The sequence below is a fragment of the Artibeus jamaicensis genome, unplaced genomic scaffold (genome assembly GCF_021234435.1).
Source record: "Artibeus jamaicensis isolate MK-2021 breed Jamaican fruit bat unplaced genomic scaffold, CSHL_Jam_final scaffold_1964, whole genome shotgun sequence".
In the NCBI taxonomy this organism is placed as follows: domain Eukaryota; kingdom Metazoa; phylum Chordata; class Mammalia; order Chiroptera; family Phyllostomidae; genus Artibeus; species Artibeus jamaicensis.
The window spans coordinates 46047859-46068087 of record NW_026522030.1 but is presented as its reverse complement, the minus strand read 5'-3'; the positions used below and the strand labels follow the sequence as shown (position 1 = coordinate 46068087).

Sequence of the window (20229 nt, the reverse complement as noted above, 5' to 3'; positions counted from 1 at the left end):
AATACCCCCATGCCGGGGGCTTCGGGGGATGTTCTCGTATACATCATTGATTCAGGAGAGGACGTCGTGTGTTTAAACTCATATGTTTAAAATTTTGCAATTTGAGTTGAGCACCTTCCATTTCCTTGGCATGGCAGTTGCCATAGAAATTATCAAATGCAGTAGAGATGAGAAAGCCGCTGCCGTTCCCCTCGAGGAGATTATTAACTGGAATAAACATACTAACCAGGAAACTTAAACAAGGTGAGGCAGCTGCTGATAAAGAGGCAGAAATTGTCATGGGAATCCAAGGAGGAGTAATCCAGGCAGAGACCCTCACCCTGGGTGCAGCACATGAGGGGGTCTGGAGGGAAGGGACATGTGGACAGGTAGGCACAGTGAGGAGGACGGACCTGCATTCCCGAAGACCCAGAGGTGGGGAGGCTTAAAATATGTCTGATTTGCCTGGAGCTGAGGGACAGCCATGACTCTTATAATAAATATATTGCCTCTTTACTGACTATGGGCATGCAGTTATTTTAAGTAACTGCTGTTAATATAATTATGTGTTTAATAGAAATGCAATAAACAGTATTTAGGATGGGAAATGAAGCTATAGAACATGCATTTTTCCCCTCATTGCCTTTCAACCACCCTGAGTTTCTTTTACTTACTCAAATATGTAAAGCTATTTTTCATTCCAGGACCTGTCCTTCCGATATTCTCTCTTCTCAAAAGTTTTTTTTACCCTTTTCACTCTTAAAATGATAGCTGCCCTATTGTAGTCGTCTTCTAGGGCCGCCGTAACAAAGTATGATGAACTAGGTGCCTTAGACAGTTAAAATGTGTCTCCTCATAGTTCAGGAGGCCAGAAGTCCGTCCGGGTTGGTTTCTGGTGAGAGCGCTCCTCTTGGCTCCGGGTGGCGCCTGGCAGCTGTGTCCTCACCTAGGTTCTGCCCATGCATAGCCTCAGACACCAGAGAGCAGCTCTGGTGTCTCTTTCTATCCTCATAAAGGCCTCCTGGGTTTGGGCCCGACCATTTGGACTTCGTTTAGCCTAATTACCTTCTTAAAGGTCCTGTCTCTAAATACAGTCCCCTTGGGGTTAGGGTTTCAACATGAATTTTTAGGGGGCACAATGTAGTCCATAGCAGGTACCACTTTACTAAATGACATTTCTTCAAATGTGCTCTGCTATCACCCACACATGTAGCTCACAGCAGTTGCTGAGATTTATGATCATATATTTGTTCATATGGTTGTTTAATATCCGATCCCCCCACTAAACTGTCTTCTCCCCGAGAAAGGGATCATGTTTATTTTTGCCTACCACTTTCCTGATATCTTAGCACATAGCAGGCACTCAGTAAATATTTGTAGGCTATTAGCCTGCAGAGTCTCATGAAAGAGTATGTAGCAAATGTGGGTGGAAGAACAAAATAATAGGCACTTCCCCATATGTCCCTGGGTGACAGGAATGGATGAATTAGGATAGTCAGCGTGGGCTGACAAAGAGTTACATCCAGTTCCGCCCACAGGGTTAGGGGTCGTGTTTGCCAGGTTACTTGGTGTAAGTCTCCCACCGGGGCTGATTTCAAGCCACAGATGTGACGGCATTGAACGACACCCAGTGACACCCCATTATGTGATATCTTTTCACCTCAGGAGCATAAATATAAAATAATTAAGGAGCAGTGCATTTTGAGTCTTATCTTTATTTTTAATACATTTATTTAAGCAGAATGTCTGAGAACTTAACAGTTGGCTTTTGCCAGCTCCAGCACACCGTTGATGAACAATTGAATGAAACTGTAGAGGTTGAATGCACAGAGATGTATAATTTATTGTGCAGGGCAACAGGGAAAAAACAGGCTAAGCTGATTCTTAAATTTTAGACCTTAATGTCACATAAAAAAAAAATGAGAGTGAGAAGAGCAGATCTGAGCAGAGAAGATGCTGATCAATCTTGAAATCTTTTTATTTCTAAAGAGACTCAAGGGCAGTTTGCAACCGAGGTCTCCCCTTACACTCAAAGAAAGGGCTCTCGCTTAGGAATCAGTTGTTTTGCTGAACCATGAAGGGGGGTGAAAGAAAGGAGGATGGGACTTCGGGGATATTATCTACATTTGGTGGAGCTGGCAGAGGTATGTAAATTAGGGAAAAACATGCAAATGGAAAACAGTATCACTAAGGAATGGTTTCAAAGGGTGTAGGTAGGTTCCCGAAGATGACAGGGCTTGCCTTTGAGTTTGGTTTCCAACTTGATTGAACTTCAACCCTGCCATGGAGTGAGTGGGACCATTGCAGGGGTCACAGTTCTTTTCGGCTAATGGTCTGTGCTACGTGTTTCAGGTTACTGTGTGTTTGAGATCATTATAAAATTGTCTCTCTGCCTGTCATCAGCCCCAAAATGGTTCTCTCTGATGTTTCCCATATTCCCTCAGTCTGTGTTGTTGAAACCAAGGAAGAAAGACTTTTCAAGAAGCCTGCATTAGGCATAAACACTACTAAAGGCATGTGATTGAGGAGTAAGAAAGTCACCGTACTTGGCCATCGTTGCTGACTCAGGTGACAGAAAGCCACGTGAAGCAATGGTGATGTGGATACCGTGAAGTGTGGTACTAAAGGGGGTAGCATCCTAGAGCCTGCACTTGAGTTCCTCTCCAGCCGTTTACCATTAGCACTGTGAGTTCAGGGCAGCTCCCAAAGGGGAGGAACCACAGAAGGGAAAGGAACCGGGCACCGCGCCCTGTTGGAGGGAGGAGGGGCAACTCAGTGCCATCTCATGTAGCGCACCAGGGTGTGGGAAGCAGAGAGTTCCTTCACCATGAGACAGTCTTTACTGGAAATAAAGGGAGAAAAGCAAAAGCAGCTCACAGGGGTAGATTAAAGCAAAGTTTGAAAGCCTAACCCTAAATTGCCCAGTGATGATGCTATCGGTGATGCTATCATAATTTTCCCACAGTTAGCACTGCCTGGTTCTTGCTGTCGGCATTGCAGGTTGGAGTTCGAATCTATAAAGTAACTGCCTCTTCCTCTATGTTAATTGTCACCTCACCGTCAAGGTGGCAGGAAGAACAGAAAAACAAGGGAAAAGTTAAGTGACTTTCTAAAGGACACCCAGCCATTGGTATCTGGAAAAGGTAACTTGCTTCAAGCAAAGAAACATGTCTACCATTTAAAACCCCCAAGACATCTTTGTCTTAGAAAAGAGGTAGCATGTAAGTTCCCAGGGTCGCCCCTTCCCTGTTTTCCATATGAACCCCCAGATCAGGCAGCCAGTAATGGTCTGTGTTTGGGGGAAGAGAAAATAAGTTTCTCACAAATCATAATCTACCTTTTATTCCTTCCCACAATTCATGATTTAGACTCAGGCATATGTTTTGTTTTTTTCCCTCCCTCATTTCTTTGGGAAAAAGATGCACTGTTACCACCATGAAAAGGTTGCTATCACTAGGATCTGGAGTTGTTTCCAACAGTTTTGCAGGATCCTGTAGTATTTTTCTGCCAGAATATAGAACAATGCATAATCCAGACATTGGGAATGGTCTCTGGTGCATATTTTGAGAAAAATATTCTTGCCATTATCTACAATTGATTTCACATATAAGGCTCGAGGTTAAGGCTGACTGTGGTTTCCACTTGGAAGAATTGCATGAAGTTGTATCGTTTAGAAGCAGTGCACAATTAGGGTGAAGAAAGAACATGGAAAAAGACACAGAAGATATTCATAGTCTTAGACCCTACCAAACACGGGGCCGCCTCCCTTTTCCAGGTTAAGTCTTGCTGAGTTGCTTCTAATGGCAGTGGGATGGCATATCAAGAGATCAAGGATGACTCAGAAGATTTTCCGGTCTCCCTACTGCTCCTCAAGGGACTGTGGAGCAGTCTGCAGGCATTCCTGCACAGTTCTGAACCTTGGCCAAATGTAGGACTTCTTTCACAGACCAGGGAGTCCTGCCCCTCCTCGGTAGGCTGGCCGGATCCAGAAGGGCTGCCCATTGTGGAAGGCCTCCCATGCCAATCACTCACCCACGCACTTAGTTCCTGAGCACTGACTGCAGGCTTGGTGCAGGGCACACAAAGGTAACAGAAATGCAGTTCCTGCTCTCGAGAGATGCTCTGTTATTGATGGATGATGGCCCTACCAGACTTAATAATTCGTTTTCACTGGGACTGTAATGGAGTGTTAGTTACGACACCACCAATTCAAGGAATTCTGGAACACAGGGTAATGAATCCTGCCTGCAAGTTAGGGGGATGGGAGGGTGGACTTTATCAGAATGGGGAGTGCCAGCAAAAACTTACCATTTCATAGGTTTGTGTGACAGAGCAAAATCCCAAATGAAGTGGGCCTTTGTGGTTCTCAGTGCACGAGGTTCCTGTTTGTGCTAAGAAATGTGCTCTCATTTCTAAGACTGTGTCCCAGAAGTCTTTTACATTCCATCTCAATGTTATATTATGCTGTGGTTTAAACCTTGAATGGACTCTGAGAATCAATGTCTGGGGACTCTCTGATTAGTGAGAGATTTTTTTGTTCCTGACAGGGCATAAAATGACGTAAGCAATTTTTAAATAGTGGTTATATCATATTCCCACTTAATCTCATGGATAAGCATCAGGGCTCCTATGTGGAAGCTGGATTTGATCTATACTGCTCAGTAGTTAAATAACAGTGTTACTTGTTGCTAAATGCTCGTGTACCACCATGTGGCTACTTGACACTAGAAACTGTCATTTAAATTGACCCAAGCCCCCTTATGCTCATTAAACTCATTCATTTGGAGTTTGATGCCTTCCTTGCACAGGTGCCTCATTAGGCCCATAAAGTTTCACATGTAGTTCTCAGAGAGCCAGCAGTAGGAATGCAAAAGCCATTCCTTCTTTGACCATTCCAGCCTCCTCAATTCACCTTGCTTTCTGTTTATCAAGTCATGGTGTATTTCTGGGGGGCCACATCACCCCCCAAAATAACATATCTTTTCTTTCTTATATTATAAATAGTTATATAAAGTATTCTCTTCATGATAGACTCTGAAATCTGTAAGGTAGGACCTACGTCATCTTTAATGTTGCATCCCCTCAGTTACTTAGAAAGTACATCATTCTTCGTTGAATGATGATATGGACAGGTGGACAAATTAATGGATAGATAGACATACAAATGACAGGGACAGTGGCAGGGAGTGTGTGAAGGAGACCATCTGTTACTTGGTGACATATACCTATACCTATTGATTAACATCTCCCAGCCAGGTGAACATCTATGACCAAGAATTTGGGATTCAACCATACTCGACATATAAATAGTCTCACCCTAAAGGACTTGATAAAAGAGGAAGCAAACAAGGCTTACCTAGAAATTTAAGAACATAGATGTCTTATTTTGATAATATTTTTTCCAACACTGGAGGAAATCCCAGTTTCGATACCTGACTCTGTGATCCAGGTCAGTAAATGAGATTGTCTCCCCAAATGGCAGATCACGCCCTCGTGCTTTGTTGACTCTTTTAAGTTCTCCTCTTTGATTGGTGCTCACCAACTGAAACCCGACCCGTAAGTTCAGAAGTGATGGAGTTTAACAATGGCTCACGGCTTCTTCACAGAGTGAGGCTTTTGTTTTCCCACAGAGAATACGTTAAAGTTACCTGAAATTTCAAAATATGTCCAACTCTGAAAGGAAAAGGAGTAAAAAGTAGGAACACACCCACACTCTCTAGTGATTGCTTTTTATTAAGAATTTTTTCCACCGAGAATACCCTGTACTATTTTTAGCGTGCCACAGCATCTTACTGTTTCAATGATACACTTCCCACTAGGTTGGTCTTAGAAGTTCCTTGCTGATTTCTACAGTATGAAATAGTTCAAGTTGAGTAATTTACTAGGTGTGGGTTTTTTTTTGTAAATTGAACTAAAAGAGGCTGAGGTAGTTCGAAAAAATATATAGCCTAGTTAGATCTTGACCATTTTAAAAATATTTTTTAAAATATTTTATTTATTTATTTTTAGAGAGGGGAAGGGAGGGAGAAAGGGAGAGAAACATCAATGTGTGGTTGCCTCTCACACGCACCCTACTGGGGACCCGGCCCACAACCCGGCCCACAACCCAAGCATGTGCCCTGACTGGGAATCGAACCAGTGACTCTTTGGTCCACACAGACCAGTGCTTAATCCACTAAGTGATCCCAGCCAGTTCTAAAAATATTTTCTAATATAAACAGCCTAAATGTTTGTGTTTGTTTCTCATAACGGTTTTAAAATAATGTCATTTGTGTTATGGGATCAAGTAGTATTGTAATTATGGATTGAATATTTTTACATGTTGAAACCAAACTCATTTTACTTGGTATATTGTTTCCTACCCACTGGTTATGGAGACTTGGCAATACTTTTGCCCTTAGAGTGCCTCAGAACTATCACAATAGGTATATGACTAGAATAAAACCTACGCAATAATAGTGAAAATAACTTTATTATATGTTAGTTTCCTGATAGATTTATTTACACTTTTCTCTTCGTTTTTCTTGTAGTGCGGGAGTTGGCCGGACGGGTTGTTTCATTGTAATAGATGCCATGTTAGAGAGAATAAAGCATGAAAAAACTGTAGATATTTATGGCCATGTAACTTTAATGAGAGCCCAGAGGAATTATATGGTTCAAACAGAAGACCAGTACATCTTTATCCACGATGCACTGTTAGAAGCAGTGACTTGTGGAAATACCGAAGTGCCAGCCAGAAACTTGTATGCCTACATTCAGAAGCTGACACAAATAGAAACAGGAGAGAATGTCACCGGAATGGAGCTCGAATTTAAGGTACGATATTGGACGTGGTGTGGTCATTCAGGAGTGAGTCATGCTGGGATTGCCTTTGAGTAGTGGCTTCACTTTCTTAACCTTCCAAATTTGTCAAGTTACATGATTTCACTCGGCCTTTGCCTCAGGTGTCTCACTATAATAAACACTCATTTCCACTTTTCCTTTTCTAATCCATAATTCTTAATAAGACCTTGGGCTCTGTGTACCCTAATTTAAACTGAGAGATCATACTCTTGGAACATATTTAAAAATTCAGTAGGCTATGTGGAGTCCATTAGGCAGAAGTGAAAAGCAGCCCAGTTTGAAAAGTCATTTGCTTTAAAGTAAACAAAAGCTTTATGTCTAAAGAGGAAATTTGGGGTGTGTTGCATTCAAACCACAGGCTAAAATTATCTTTGTTGGATTTTTTTTCTTTTATCTGTTCAACAGCGTCTAGCTAGCTCTAAAGCTCACACCTCAAGATTCATCAGTGCCAATCTTCCATGTAATAAATTCAAAAATCGCCTTGTTAATATTATGCCATATGAATCCACGAGGGTATGCCTGCAGCCTATCCGAGGAGTAGAAGGATCTGATTACATCAATGCCAGTTTTATTGATGGATACAGGTATATACTTTTGTTCCCCTGACAATCCAAAGACTTGACATTTACATGTGCCCTAGTTTCATAGCCAGAATGAATTTTATCTCCATTCAAAGCATTTTCTTACTGGATAGGTCAGCGTTCAGTCCCTTGGTATTTGTTCTTTATAATTTTGAAGAGGGGTCAGAGAAAGCAGTGATGGAGTATTTAATGTGGCCTTCTGCCTTCTTCTTTCAGAAGCCATTCGCATGTGGAAGGAGTTAATAAAAAAGCTCTTCTGTACCACATTTCATAAATTTAATAGATTATGTAAGAGTCATCTCTTCAAAATGATGCTGCACAACTGTTTCTTAAATTATTTGTATGACATATGAAATTGAGTATTAGCATTGCACCAAAATTTAAATAATAATGATGTAGACATACATCATAATATTACCAAAGCAATTTCTTATGCAAAGTCCCCAGAAGGCATTAAGTATTCTTATTTGATTACATAATCTTAATGAAAATGTATGGCAATTATATTAATAATATATTTTCCGTTTTTATTACTGGGTTTGATGTTTACCTAGCAAATGTGAACCTTTGAACGTTCTCTCATTTCTTGAACATGCTCTTTTCGTTCTCTGTAATCCAGACAACAGAAAGCCTACATTGCTACTCAGGGGCCCTTGGCAGAGACCACTGAAGACTTCTGGCGGATGCTCTGGGAACACAATTCCACCATCGTTGTGATGCTCACCAAGCTGCGTGAGATGGGCAGGGTGAGTGTCTCCGCATAAGACATGTACTTCATAGAGAAATGAGACTTTCATTTCAGTCACTCAAATGCCAGTGCCATTTTTTTGAAATTCAGAGCACTCCCGGAACAGCTGGGCTATTCATTACCCTGGGTTGGTTTTTAACTTACGAAGCTACATCAAGTTATCTCGTGTGCGTATTTTGAAGAAAGATCTAGTATTCTGTTTTCAGTGAAGCACAGTCACAGAGACACATAAGTAAAAAGATATCGCTGTTTAACTTATACCCTGACTCTCAACATATTCTCATTTCCTTTCACTCTGGAGAAGCTGGAGGTTCTTGAGCAAAAGTGCCATCATTTTGCTGTAGGAAGGAACATAACTCTCTGTCTTCCCTGAGGCAAATTCTTACTTGCTCACTATCCACCCACCACTGAATAAAGTGCTGGAAAGTTACATCGTTTTTCTGAGGTAGTCTCAGATCTACTTCAAAAAAATGATTATTCTGAAAATATACATGAAATAATGTTCGAGACACATAAGGACTTCCCACTTAAATTTGGTAGATGCAAGCGTTTTGCCGTATTTGCTTGTGATATTGTCTCTCTTTCCTTGGTATAAATTAAATGGTAAAGATATATCTAAAACCCAGCTTTTAGGGCCCACAGGGAGAAAAAAAGGAGAAAAAAGTGGGAAACTGACTTGAGTATTCTGATTTGGTCATTGACTCTGTGAGACTTAGCAAAGTCATTAAAATTGCCTGGACTCCGGTTTCCTCAGCTGACACAGGAGATTGGGCCAGGTCAATTCAGAGGTTTCATTCTGCATTCACACTTGGTGGTTCTCTTCATTCCAAACCACAGTGATGCAAGTCTAAGGTGATGCAATACATGATTGATGTGACCAGCATTATGTCCAAGGGCTGGTGTAATTACTTGGATAACTAGGTATGAAAGTGCTTACCCTATCCAAGTATTCCACTCAATGGATGTGTATTAGCTCCTAATATATTCCAAGTACCATACTTAATTCTATGGGCAAGAATTGAACCACAGAATTTCCATATCAGGAAACGAATGTATTTCAAAAAACAAACAAAAAAATGAGTCACATGCAATTGGACTGGGCTTGAATTTTGAACGTGCATTTATGAGAGAAAGAAATATATAGATAACTAGATGACAGACATAACTGTATTTTGCATTTTTGTATAGTTAACACTAATGTTCTCTCCTTTCAGGAGAAATGTCACCAGTACTGGCCGGCAGAACGATCCGCAAGATACCAGTACTTCGTTGTAGATCCCATGGCTGAGTACAACATGCCTCAGTATATCCTAAGAGAATTCAAGGTCACAGATGCCAGGGTAAGTTGGCACAGTCTTATGCTCTTAAGTGTTAGCCGAAAAGGAGTCTATCTAGAATGCCTCTGTGGGAGAAACATTTGACAGTGACCATATGCCCAAATTGAAAAGAAATCACTCATCCTAGAGGACTTTTTTTTTTAAGGTAAGATGAACTTTTCTTCTATCTGGCTCATATTCTCACAAACCCAGTTTGGCCTCTTTTCAAATGTAACATCTGGCAGCTCAACTCTGGGATTTGCATTTGGTGTGCACCCATGTGTCCTGGGAAGCATTTACCAATTGGCTGGCTGTGCTTACCTTTCACTTCTCGGTTCATTCTCTTTGGAACTTTCTCGACTTCTTCATTACTTGAGGCTGTAAATATGTTGTTTTGCAAAGCCCTTTAGGTCACGTGGGCTTGGAGGTTAATTTGGTATGATTTTAAAACTACCGAGCAAATGGCATTTTTTTTAGCAGAATCTGACAAGCTTTGCACATTTTAATTTGATTGCTGGTGTGGTTTATTCCTTGGTGTGCTAATCTGTCTGTCCACGAGAGCGGTGCACCCATGACCCTTGTTGGCTAATTTTCATTCTGCATTTCTTGTCTAGATTGCTGAGTCCAAGGTTCAGCTCTGATGTAAGACATCTGTGCATAAACTGTAAAATCTTTGCCTTCAGCCACTCTCAAACCATGATTACAAATACATCTGAGAAGGGAGGGGAGTCGGTCCAAAGTCTTGCTTAGTCTTTGGAGCTGTCACAGTGGGTGGGTCCAGTCGAACTCCACTGTAAAGCTGTTTACTTGATCCATTGTTCTTTCTAGAAAGCTGCTTTCTCAACCAGTCCTTATATGTAGAAATTATCTGCTAATCCCCCAAACTGAGGTCCTGGCTGTTGACCTAAAGTGAAAGAGAAATTGGTTAGCAGGCTGCTTGGCCCAGGTGACAGACTTGTTAATGGCAGAAAATCTGAAGTCCTAACTACTCTGAAAGGAAGTGTACACAAGGCAGCCATGCAGTTCCTAGGTCCCTTTTTTGAGTTGTCCAAGTAAGAAAGCCTTGGTGACCCACCCCATGGTTTAAAAAATAATAATACCCTTTTAGAATCTGAAGCAAAGTATGTGAGTGAAAATGTTCCCTGCATTCTAAGCAAACTGAGCAACCATTTCTAATGATAAAGAGTGGTTGCCAGGCTCTGTAAATACCAGAGACACCTGCTTTACCACTCCTCACTTGCTCAAATTAAACCTGATCACAATACGCAAAGAAACAGCAAAGCAGAAACTTGTTCATATGTTCCTTTTCTTTAAAGGCTCCCTGTGATTGTATAATTTTTCTAGCTGCTGTAACATTTGCTGTTTGTGCTCCTAGTGTGTTTCTAATCTCAGCTTCCCAGCTTAGAAAGCAGGTTGGCACCTGAGAATCCGATGTTAAATAGGTACCCTCTAATTGGAGTCAGATGGTCTTTCCTCCAAAAAGTAAGGTTTATATGCTAAAGACCTCTTCTTGCTGTAAAAGCAACTATGGTCAGAAATGAAATCCCCAGGACATTCAGAGGAGGACAAATCTGCATTAGCCTCTGGCTTCCCTTCCTGTGTCTTTCAAACCTTTTCCAAAAACAGAGGGAAGTAAATCATGCTTCCATGGTAACCAAGTTAGTTATGGGCCAAGCATTTATTTCCATATTCATCAGTGTTCTCACAAAGTTGATGTGATCTTCCTGTTTTCTATCTATTCCCAAATGATGCCAGTCAGAAATATGCCCTGTTCCATTAGAAACCACCAGGCTGGTTGATGTCTGCACATCTTGAATTGAGCCATCCCCTTTCCTCAGTATGAATGAATAAGAAAGACTGAGACTGTATATGAGGGGGGACCAAAAAACCCCAGAATTATCTTCTGGAGGGCGGGACCCTTATAGTACAGGCTTCCCCAGATAGGTGAGTGTTCTGGGAACCTATCTATATCAGTGTACCAGCTGGTATTGTGAGAGACTGCATTTGGCTTCTGTGAATTTTTTTCTTAATCTTTCAATGTGTTTGCCCATTTCAAGATGGGTAATTTACAAGCATACCCGCCCACACCAGGCTGAGTGTTCAGTAGTTTTTGACCAAAAAACAACATGACCTCCATCTCACCCTGAGCACCTTTTCTTGTTTCCCTGAGGAAAAAAGTCCTCAAAAAGAAACATTTTGCCAATGTGGAAGAGGTGAAACAAACAAAAAAGAGCAGAAGCACTTAAAAGGCATCAAAATCAACAAGTTCAAAAACTATTTTGAGCAGTGGAAAAAAGTCTCAGTAGGTGTATTGCCTTAAATGGAAAGTACTTTGAAGGTGACTAAAGCTTAAACATATACGAAGAAATACACAAGTTTTGATAAACAAATCCCAGGTTTATTTTCAGGGCCCCCCCATACTTACCCAGAATCGTGGGAACATGCTAACCAGTATTCAAAAGAACTTTAATTAGGGAAGAGGTGATACAAAAATGAAAAGGAGGAACAACTTAAGGCCTTAGTTGAGAGCAGGGCTTCTTCAAGTGGGACCTGCCCTCTGAGCTTCCGGTCTGCCTTCTCTCTCTGTTGATGTTAGGTACAAAGGTAAAGGGCGTATTGTTTATTCCTGCTTCTGTAAGCAGAAGGCCCGTTCTGCTTTTGTTGTGGTTCCAAAAATGCTGTGAAATTCCAGGGGGAATCAGAAATGCCTTTGTGCCTTCTTTTCAAACAGTTTATACTTTAAGTCAAAGCAATTTTGCCTAATCACTGTAGAAAAGAAAGTTTTCTTTTGCATCTGGCCTGTTTTCTTTCTATGTTTAGATCTGAGTTACCCACCCCCCCATAAATGCCTTAATTCCTGCCGTCAGCCAGGAAGAGTCCTTTTTGAAAATGAAGCGTTTATTTGCTAATAATCTCTCTTATTTACTTGAGGGATGCCTCACTTCCTACTCAACGGCATAGCCGGTCACATGGCACATTTGTGTGTCCTGCCATTGTCTGCACGTTGTGTGCCTCTGACAAGTGTGGGCCATACAGGTTAGCAGCGGCTACCTAATATCTGCCAGATCTTTTCAGTGTCACTTTGTCACTTGACAATGACAGAAATGAGCAAGCATAGCAGATGTGAAGTTGTGTCAACAGCAAATGCTGCATTCTAGATGACATGCCTGGATGCTCTTTTTGATATTAGAAAGTTACTGGGTTCTGAAATTTTTGAGATAGAGTGTACAGATTCCCCCTTGGTTTTGAAGGCAAAGTTTGGGTCTCAAACGTTTAATAATATAGGAATTAGCTGGCTCTTTACTGTATGAGGTTTGTGACTGGGCGTTGAGAGAGCAAATTTGCAATGTAAATATATGTGAATGCAGACAGTGTTCATTGCAGATAAGACACCCGAGTGTAACTAAGTTTCTAATTAAATATGCTGCTAACTTTTCCACCTTTTTGTGGTTTTGCTTTTTGGAAAAATGATCATGCTTGCTGTTGTGGCCTGTGCACCGGCCGAATCCTCCTGGTGTCCTTTGCGGTGGCCGGGTATGGTTTTCTCCCTGAAGGACGGCCAGTCCCGAACAGTGAGACAGTTCCAGTTCACTGACTGGCCGGAGCAAGGCGTGCCAAAGTCTGGAGAGGGATTTATTGACTTCATCGGCCAAGTCCATAAAACAAAAGAGCAGTTTGGCCAAGATGGACCCATTTCAGTCCATTGCAGGTGAGTTAAGAATCAGGAGTGATGAGTTTCCATTTGTGATTAATGTGATGGTAACTATGAAAATATGTATTTTGCCTATTTATTGTTGATACAAGGTTCTTGGAGTGAATCTGCAGAATTGAAACTTTATTCTCAAAAATGTACTGTAAAGCCTAAAGCGAGGACTCATTTCTCTTTCCTCCCATAATAGAATAATTAGAGGAAGATTTTTATCCCAAATTTTACCTCTTGTAACAAAGAACCAAACTGAGTCTCTGTGGCCTATTTCACCTTCCAGGAGTGATTGGTCCATCCCCTCATTGTAACTGTCCAGTCAGTCACTCCTTACTTGTTTTGCATTCATAGTGTTACACTGATAACTCTCTGTAGATAATCTTGCTCCAGTATTTCTCCTCTTGGGAAATCCATAGTTTTCAAGCCTTAATGACAATACTAATTCTTGCCAGTTAATAGATTAGAATGGTACCTCAGTTAAAATTGTAATTTGTTTGAAAATTGTGGCTATCTCAGAAAATGAAGCACCTTAAAGTTAGTTATTTTTAATAGTTTCCACAGAATATCACTAAAGTTAATGAAATAGAAAGCGAATGGTTCAGAACGATCACTCACCATAAATTTGGTATTTTGGAAGTTTCTGTGCAAAAATTCTCTAGGAAAGGGAATTCACCTATTTTTATTTATTTGAACAAATATACTTTAGGATTCTAGCAACTTTTCAAGTCTCAGTTTCTGATTTCTTTATGGTCAAAATCTTGAGAGAATTTATTTAAAAATTGATTTTGCTTCAAGAAAAACTACAGTTCCCAGAGTCTCAAGATAAAAGAAATATTAGACTCGGGCTCTAAAACGTCTCAGTTCTAGCTCCCCTTCTGCCGCAGCGTAGCTCTGTGGCACCAGGAAAACTCTGCACCTCCATTTTCTCAGCTCCGAGATCCTTCCTAGAACTGTTTCCCAGACTTTACATAGTGTATGATAAACAGACCGTATTTAGAAATATTTGCTTTGGTTGAGTTATTCAAAATCCTTTGCTGTAGACAACCAAAGAGCATGTAGGGAAGGGCACATGGACGTGCGTTCAAAGTGGCTAATATATGTCGGCTTTAAATTACCTGGACATTCCCCTTAATTTTCCACACAATTTGCCCAAATGCTAATTCAAACTTTCCCAATACAAAGAAAAGAATATATATGATACATATTTTTAACTTTAGCCATTCCCATGTATATATAAGGATGTGTGTGAGAGAGATACTTCCCATTGCTTTTGTCACCAGTAAATGCTTTAAACACAACGATAGTATAAATGCTATGACATAGTATTCATATACCATGTATATATTAAAGACTTCCACTTATTTTTCTTATCTGGGATTTTCCTAAAAATACCACTTCTTTTATTTATAACTTATTAAACTAACATGATAAAGTCAATAATTCAGAAGTTACAAGACCAATATATGTTATTTCCCTGAAAGCATCTGGGAGAAAGCCAAAAAATCTCTATTTTTGTTACATTGGAGCAATTAAAGCAAGATAAGTAAGGCTCTAGAGTACGTAGACCATTCAACAAAAAGATCATAAATCATAGCCTCTCAGGATGAAGACAGACTTTCAAGGTTGAAAGGGACCTTCAAGGTCATCTACTCCATCTTAGCAGAGAGCCTTAAAGGCCCCTGGACATCCTCAGCTACTTTGTAAAGACTACCCACAGATAGATTTTAAAGCCTCAGTTAACAATCATTAGGACTCTTTAGAAAACCCAGCTTATAAAGGGACACACTATTTATATGCCTGTCAGCTAAATTCCTAAGTAAATGAATCCATCCATTTTCTACAGCCTGTACCCAAGCGTTACTCAGGCTGTTTAATTAGGACCCAGAAATGTAGGGATCTTTCAGATTATTCACTGTTCTCCTCATTACCTAAACCCCCAGATACTTTCCAAATTCTTAAGAACACAAAAGCTATGAATTAATTTTCTTCTCTTACTGCACTGAAGAGTCTGAAATCATCTTAAAATAATAAAGTAAACAGAAACGCAAAACCTTGCTAATGTAGTAAAAAGAATCCTGATGTTTTAGCTCCTGGACATTTAATGATGATAGACAACTGTTTAGCTAAATGGCTCTTACCCAGTTTTTCCCTTTTAGGTTAGAGACCCCTATTAAACAGAAGAATATATACCTTATACAATCCACAGGTAGAAGATATTCACAGACACTTCTTGAAGACCAAATTATGATCCCATCACAAAAGTACCCTGTTAAAATATTTCTTCTCTCGTATCAAAAATATATAAATTTGAATCATCTGTATACCTTATTTATGTGTACATCTAGGTGATGGGACATCCTGAACAGATTTTAAATGACTCTGTAAAATAACTAACACACCGTAAAACTTGACAGTACTCCGTTTATCTCGCCTTATCTGTTTCATGTTCTACAAATATGAAGCAGACAGGGTTTACAATCTTAGGATCTGCATAAAGAGTAGAAATCAATAATTATTTACTCTTCCTTTTATTTTACAATCTGTTTTCTTGATTTTTCCAAAAAGGCATACGATCCCAGTTGAACAGTCATTTTGCTTTATAAGATTTATTGCTAATTACTCCACATTCATGCTCACACATGGCCATGTTATCCCGAGAGTGACCATTTTGTGATCCTGCCACCATTTTTTCAGAATATTGCTGCGCCAAAACATGATGTATTATGAAAGCTGGTGGACATATGTCCACTAACAAGAAAATGTCGCTGTGACTATGAGCATCTCACCCAGTAACGGTGCCTTTGTTTGTGCCACAGTGCGGGCGTGGGAAGAACTGGAGTCTTCATAACACTCAGCATTGTTTTGGAAAGAATGAGATATGAAGGAGTTGTAGACATCTTCCAGACTGTCAAAATGTTAAGAACACAACGACCAGCCATGGTACAGACAGAGGTGAGCAAAATCCTTATGAGCCAAACAACAGATTTAATTAGCCAGGTCCTCCTGGAGTCCAGGGACTCTCCAGACCAGAGGCAACATACAGGGAAACATTGTAGGAAAAGCCTCAACTGGTTAAATCTCCTCTTTGAATGGCAGTGCCAGTGGCTGAGTTGTTTTGAGAGTTACGTGGGATTACATATTAGATTGAACCATATTACATTGTCACTAATCATTTTTGGCCTATAAAATTACACATTTTTATGTACATATATATCAAAATCACAATGCCTGGTTTATAATAGACCCTCAGCCCACTGTACATCATTTTCTTCCTGTGTGCCAAGGTGTTGTATAGTCACTGCTCTATATTTCATTTCTTACTAATGGTTATTTTAAATATTTGGATCCTGAGTATGCACCAGAGAAATTAGCCTCCCCACCACCATTTCCTAGTCCAATAATTAATATGGAAATTCCAGTGTTTCTAAGGATAATATGAGTTCATGATTTAGCCAGTCTGGTTCATTGACTAATCATTTCTAAGGATAATATGAGTGATAGACCGTGTTTCTGTTTTACAAAAGGCCAACAAATTCTATAATTTATGTGTTCCTAAATTCATCCCTCACGATATCTTTCAGACTCTGATTTCAAAACAGTGCAAGCATTTGGCTTACGCTACTCAAAACATTATGTCAGCTCGACAAACTTAATGGGTGTTGGGGGTGACAGAGGGAAATTGGACGTTTCAAAAGCCTCGACACTTAGCCAAGCAACTTACTGTGACAAGATAAGAAAGCAAACTCCATTTATTTTGCATTACCATTTTTATTGTAGAAAAATGCACATTTAAGCAAAATAGAAACTATCTACTTTCAGCCCCATTGGCTACTGAAAATAAGTTTCTTTTATGAGGAAAATCCTACTTTTTCTCATCCTTTCTCCTCTGTAAATTATAATTTTTCCATCTCTCCAACAATGCCCCAACATATTCCAATATGACAGTGTTCTTCTCTGAGAAAAAGGACACATTTCATACCGTGTTATTTTAGAGTGGGCCTTCTCAGGGCAGACAGCTGGCAAGCATACGAAACTAGGTCAAATGGCACAGGGATTTTTTTTATGTGGGCAGCCAGTCTTGTGTTGTCATTTTCAGGGGCTGAAAATCTTAAAATCCAGAGCTCTGAGTAAATGGCTTTGTATGCCTAATGTTCCCCACCAGACACCTTTCGGCCGCTTCCCTCACTTTACACAAGAACATCAGAAATGATGGGTAATTCTGACTGGAGGCAGCAAGGCCTACTGTCTAGTAAGGTGTTTTTTTTTGTTGTTTTTAAATTTAAATTCTGTTGACACTAGCCCAGAAGATAAATGCATCTAAATTTTTCTCAGAACAGTGTGTGTCTGCATCAGCTTCTCTCAAATACACAGACTGGGAGTTAGTTACATTATCACAAAATAAGCAGATAAGTATAAAAGACGACTGTGACAAGGCGCTCACATGTTTAGTTGGTGATTATTTGATACAACTTGGAGAACAGTTCACACTTGAGCTGTCACTACTTGGTATTAGAGACTATTTTAGTCCAATTGATTAGTGAAGTTAATAAACACACCCGGTAGCTGATTGTTCTTTGCTCACTGATTGGTCATTGGATTGAATTGATTGACAAAAGTAGTGATTTTTGTCCCCATCATGATGCGACTTTGTTTTCTGATACTGATTTCCATTTTGCTGTTAAAATAGGCTCACAGCCCCTTCTCTCCCTTGCACAGGACCAGTATCAGTTCTGCTATCGAGCCTCACTGGAGTACCTGGGCAGCTTCGATCACTATGCAACGTAGAACCCCCTGACCCATCCTGGATTTTTACAGCAGGCCCTTCAATACCCATGGAGTCTCTTCTGAGCCATACAGGGCACTTGAAAAGTCCTCCTTAACTTCTAGGTAACAACCACTTAGTGGGACTATTACACAACAAACTAAAAACAAACTCTTCCAGGTGGACCAAGAAATCACAGTTTAATAATCTAATCTGAAAATAATAAAGAGAATCCTGACTGATGAGGCATCTGGGGGATTTTATTTAGAGATGCCTCAAAGATTCAAAATAAAGGGAAGAAGAAATCACAACAAAGAACCAGCATCTTGTTCGGGATTGCTCTCTAGGTACGAAGGGAAATGCGAGAGCTGCGGTTCAGTGCGGGAGGTGTGCTGGTGTGGCTTCTCACGGCCAAACAAACTGCTTCGACATGACCTCTTCCCACCATACTGCTCATAACAACATTTTAGGGGGAAAGGGGGGGAATGTTTAAAGAGAAAGTCTTTGATTTAGTTTTTTAGTATTGTAAGATACTGCTTACCTGTGCTTCATTTTTAACTGTGTAAACTTTTTTTTTAACAAAATCTATCATTCGATAAAGTGAATTTTAAAAAGGTTACATAACTCTTTGATTTTTATTTCCAAATTGTAGGTTTTTTTAAGCTGTACAACTGTTACCTGTAATATCTCGCTGTAGAAATATCAAATAATTTGAAAATTTGCACATTTTTGTGCAATAATCTACAGTATTGGTCTTATCAGATATTTACTTTTACACTTCAGTTTTGGTTGGTAAGAAAGTACCCTTTTTTTCCACATAATCAAAGAGAACTTCATTTTGTTTTTGGAATCAACAGGGAGGCGCAAAGTATAAAGTTGCTGCTAACATATATACATACATATCCGTATTTTATGGGGTGTCTATGTATATATATATAGACAGTGTGTTCACACAAAATGATAGATATAGCTATCATTCAGTTCTTCCATGATTTAGTCTTTTTTAAGGTAGAAAATCTATTATAAACATTTTTTTCAATTTGTTATTAATTTTACATTGGTACTTCTTAGTATCACAAAATTTTAATTTTTAAGGGAAATGAGGAATGCACATCAGTGATTGTCAAACCTCACCCCCTAATTGCCTACCCAGTACCCCTCCCCCCCAATCGTATTCACACATACCATTTTGTTAGCCAGGCTTCCAACAAAGTCGGTATTTCTAACAACTCTAGTGCAATAAAAAATTACTAAATATCTAAGAGGTGTGCATGTGGGAAAGGTCAGTGCATATCCCTTTAGGAGGGGAGAATGTTGTAATATATCAGCTATCAAGTTGTTTAAAAACAGTGTATTCAATCGTATATTGTCTATAGTATGTGCTATGAAACTTGCATTTATGATATGTAACAGGGGCAAAGCCAAACTCATGTTACTCTGTTCAGTCAAACATTTTCTGGCATACAGCATTCCTGGGAAGTGCTGTTCTTTGTTTTCTTTTGCTTTTAGTTTTGCATTTAGAGTGCCTTATAATTGATGCCTATTTTAATAGCATTTCTTTTTAGCTTTTGGTTTGTATTTCCATTAGTTGTTCATATATGTTACTCTTCCTATTAAAGCATTATCTGTTTACCACATGTACAAAAACTCTTTGAATAATATGCATTCCTAGTTTTCAACCAAGTCGGGGATGTTAGTGATTGTACCAGCCCAAAGCACTTGGATAATCAGGGCCCTTCTTCCTTCTATAATTGTCACATCAGGAAAAGCTACTAGTTTTATTTATAATCCCTTCCAAATCTGCTCTGGAACATTCAGAAACTGCACCAAACTTATTTTAGTAACACACAGCATTGACAACTTTGGAAGATATTTGCTATTCCATTAGGATTTTTCTAAAAGGGGAAATTTTAAAAAATGTATATATCTCTCCCCCAAACTTCCCACTATTGTTACTCTAGGAAGCCATGGACAATGGCATGAGTTTGCCATATCTTACACAATTTTAAAGAATCCTCAAAATGTCCAGGGAGCTCTAAAAGAGTTTGATATGGGTATGATATTTTGGTTTAATTTTAGTTCCATTGATGTTCTGGCATACGAGGATTTTTGTTTGTTTTCTACGTTTTCCCATCATTGGCAGGATGAAATCCAAGAGACCAAACACTTGCAAGCATCATATATGAGCACTTTTGTATTAAAAAAAAAAAAAAGAAAAGAAAAAAAATGTATAATACTTTTTAAAAAAAAGTATCTAGAAGGCTACCTCAGAATGAGACTCTCTAACCTACATCAGA

The 20229-nt window shown here is 39.6% G+C and overlaps 1 protein-coding gene across 17 annotated transcripts in view; it reads left to right on the top strand.

Moving 5' to 3' along the window:
• Positions 1 to 19569, top strand: part of PTPRD (protein tyrosine phosphatase receptor type D) — a 523934-nt gene extending 504365 nt beyond the window's left edge. For all 17 annotated transcript variants that reach the window (XM_053656280.1, XM_037156783.2, XM_037156780.2 and 14 more), the window contains 7 exons: positions 6510 to 6795; positions 7228 to 7406; positions 8023 to 8149; positions 9366 to 9491; positions 13022 to 13176; positions 15987 to 16122; positions 17887 to 19569. In XM_053656280.1, the coding sequence (XP_053512255.1) occupies positions 6510 to 6795; positions 7228 to 7406; positions 8023 to 8149; positions 9366 to 9491; positions 13022 to 13176; positions 15987 to 16122; positions 17887 to 17955 (1078 nt within the window). In that variant the 3' untranslated portion in view covers positions 17956 to 19569. The remainder of the gene's footprint in view (positions 1 to 6509; positions 6796 to 7227; positions 7407 to 8022; positions 8150 to 9365; positions 9492 to 13021; positions 13177 to 15986; positions 16123 to 17886) is intronic.
• Positions 19570 to 20229: the final 660 nt, after the last annotated feature.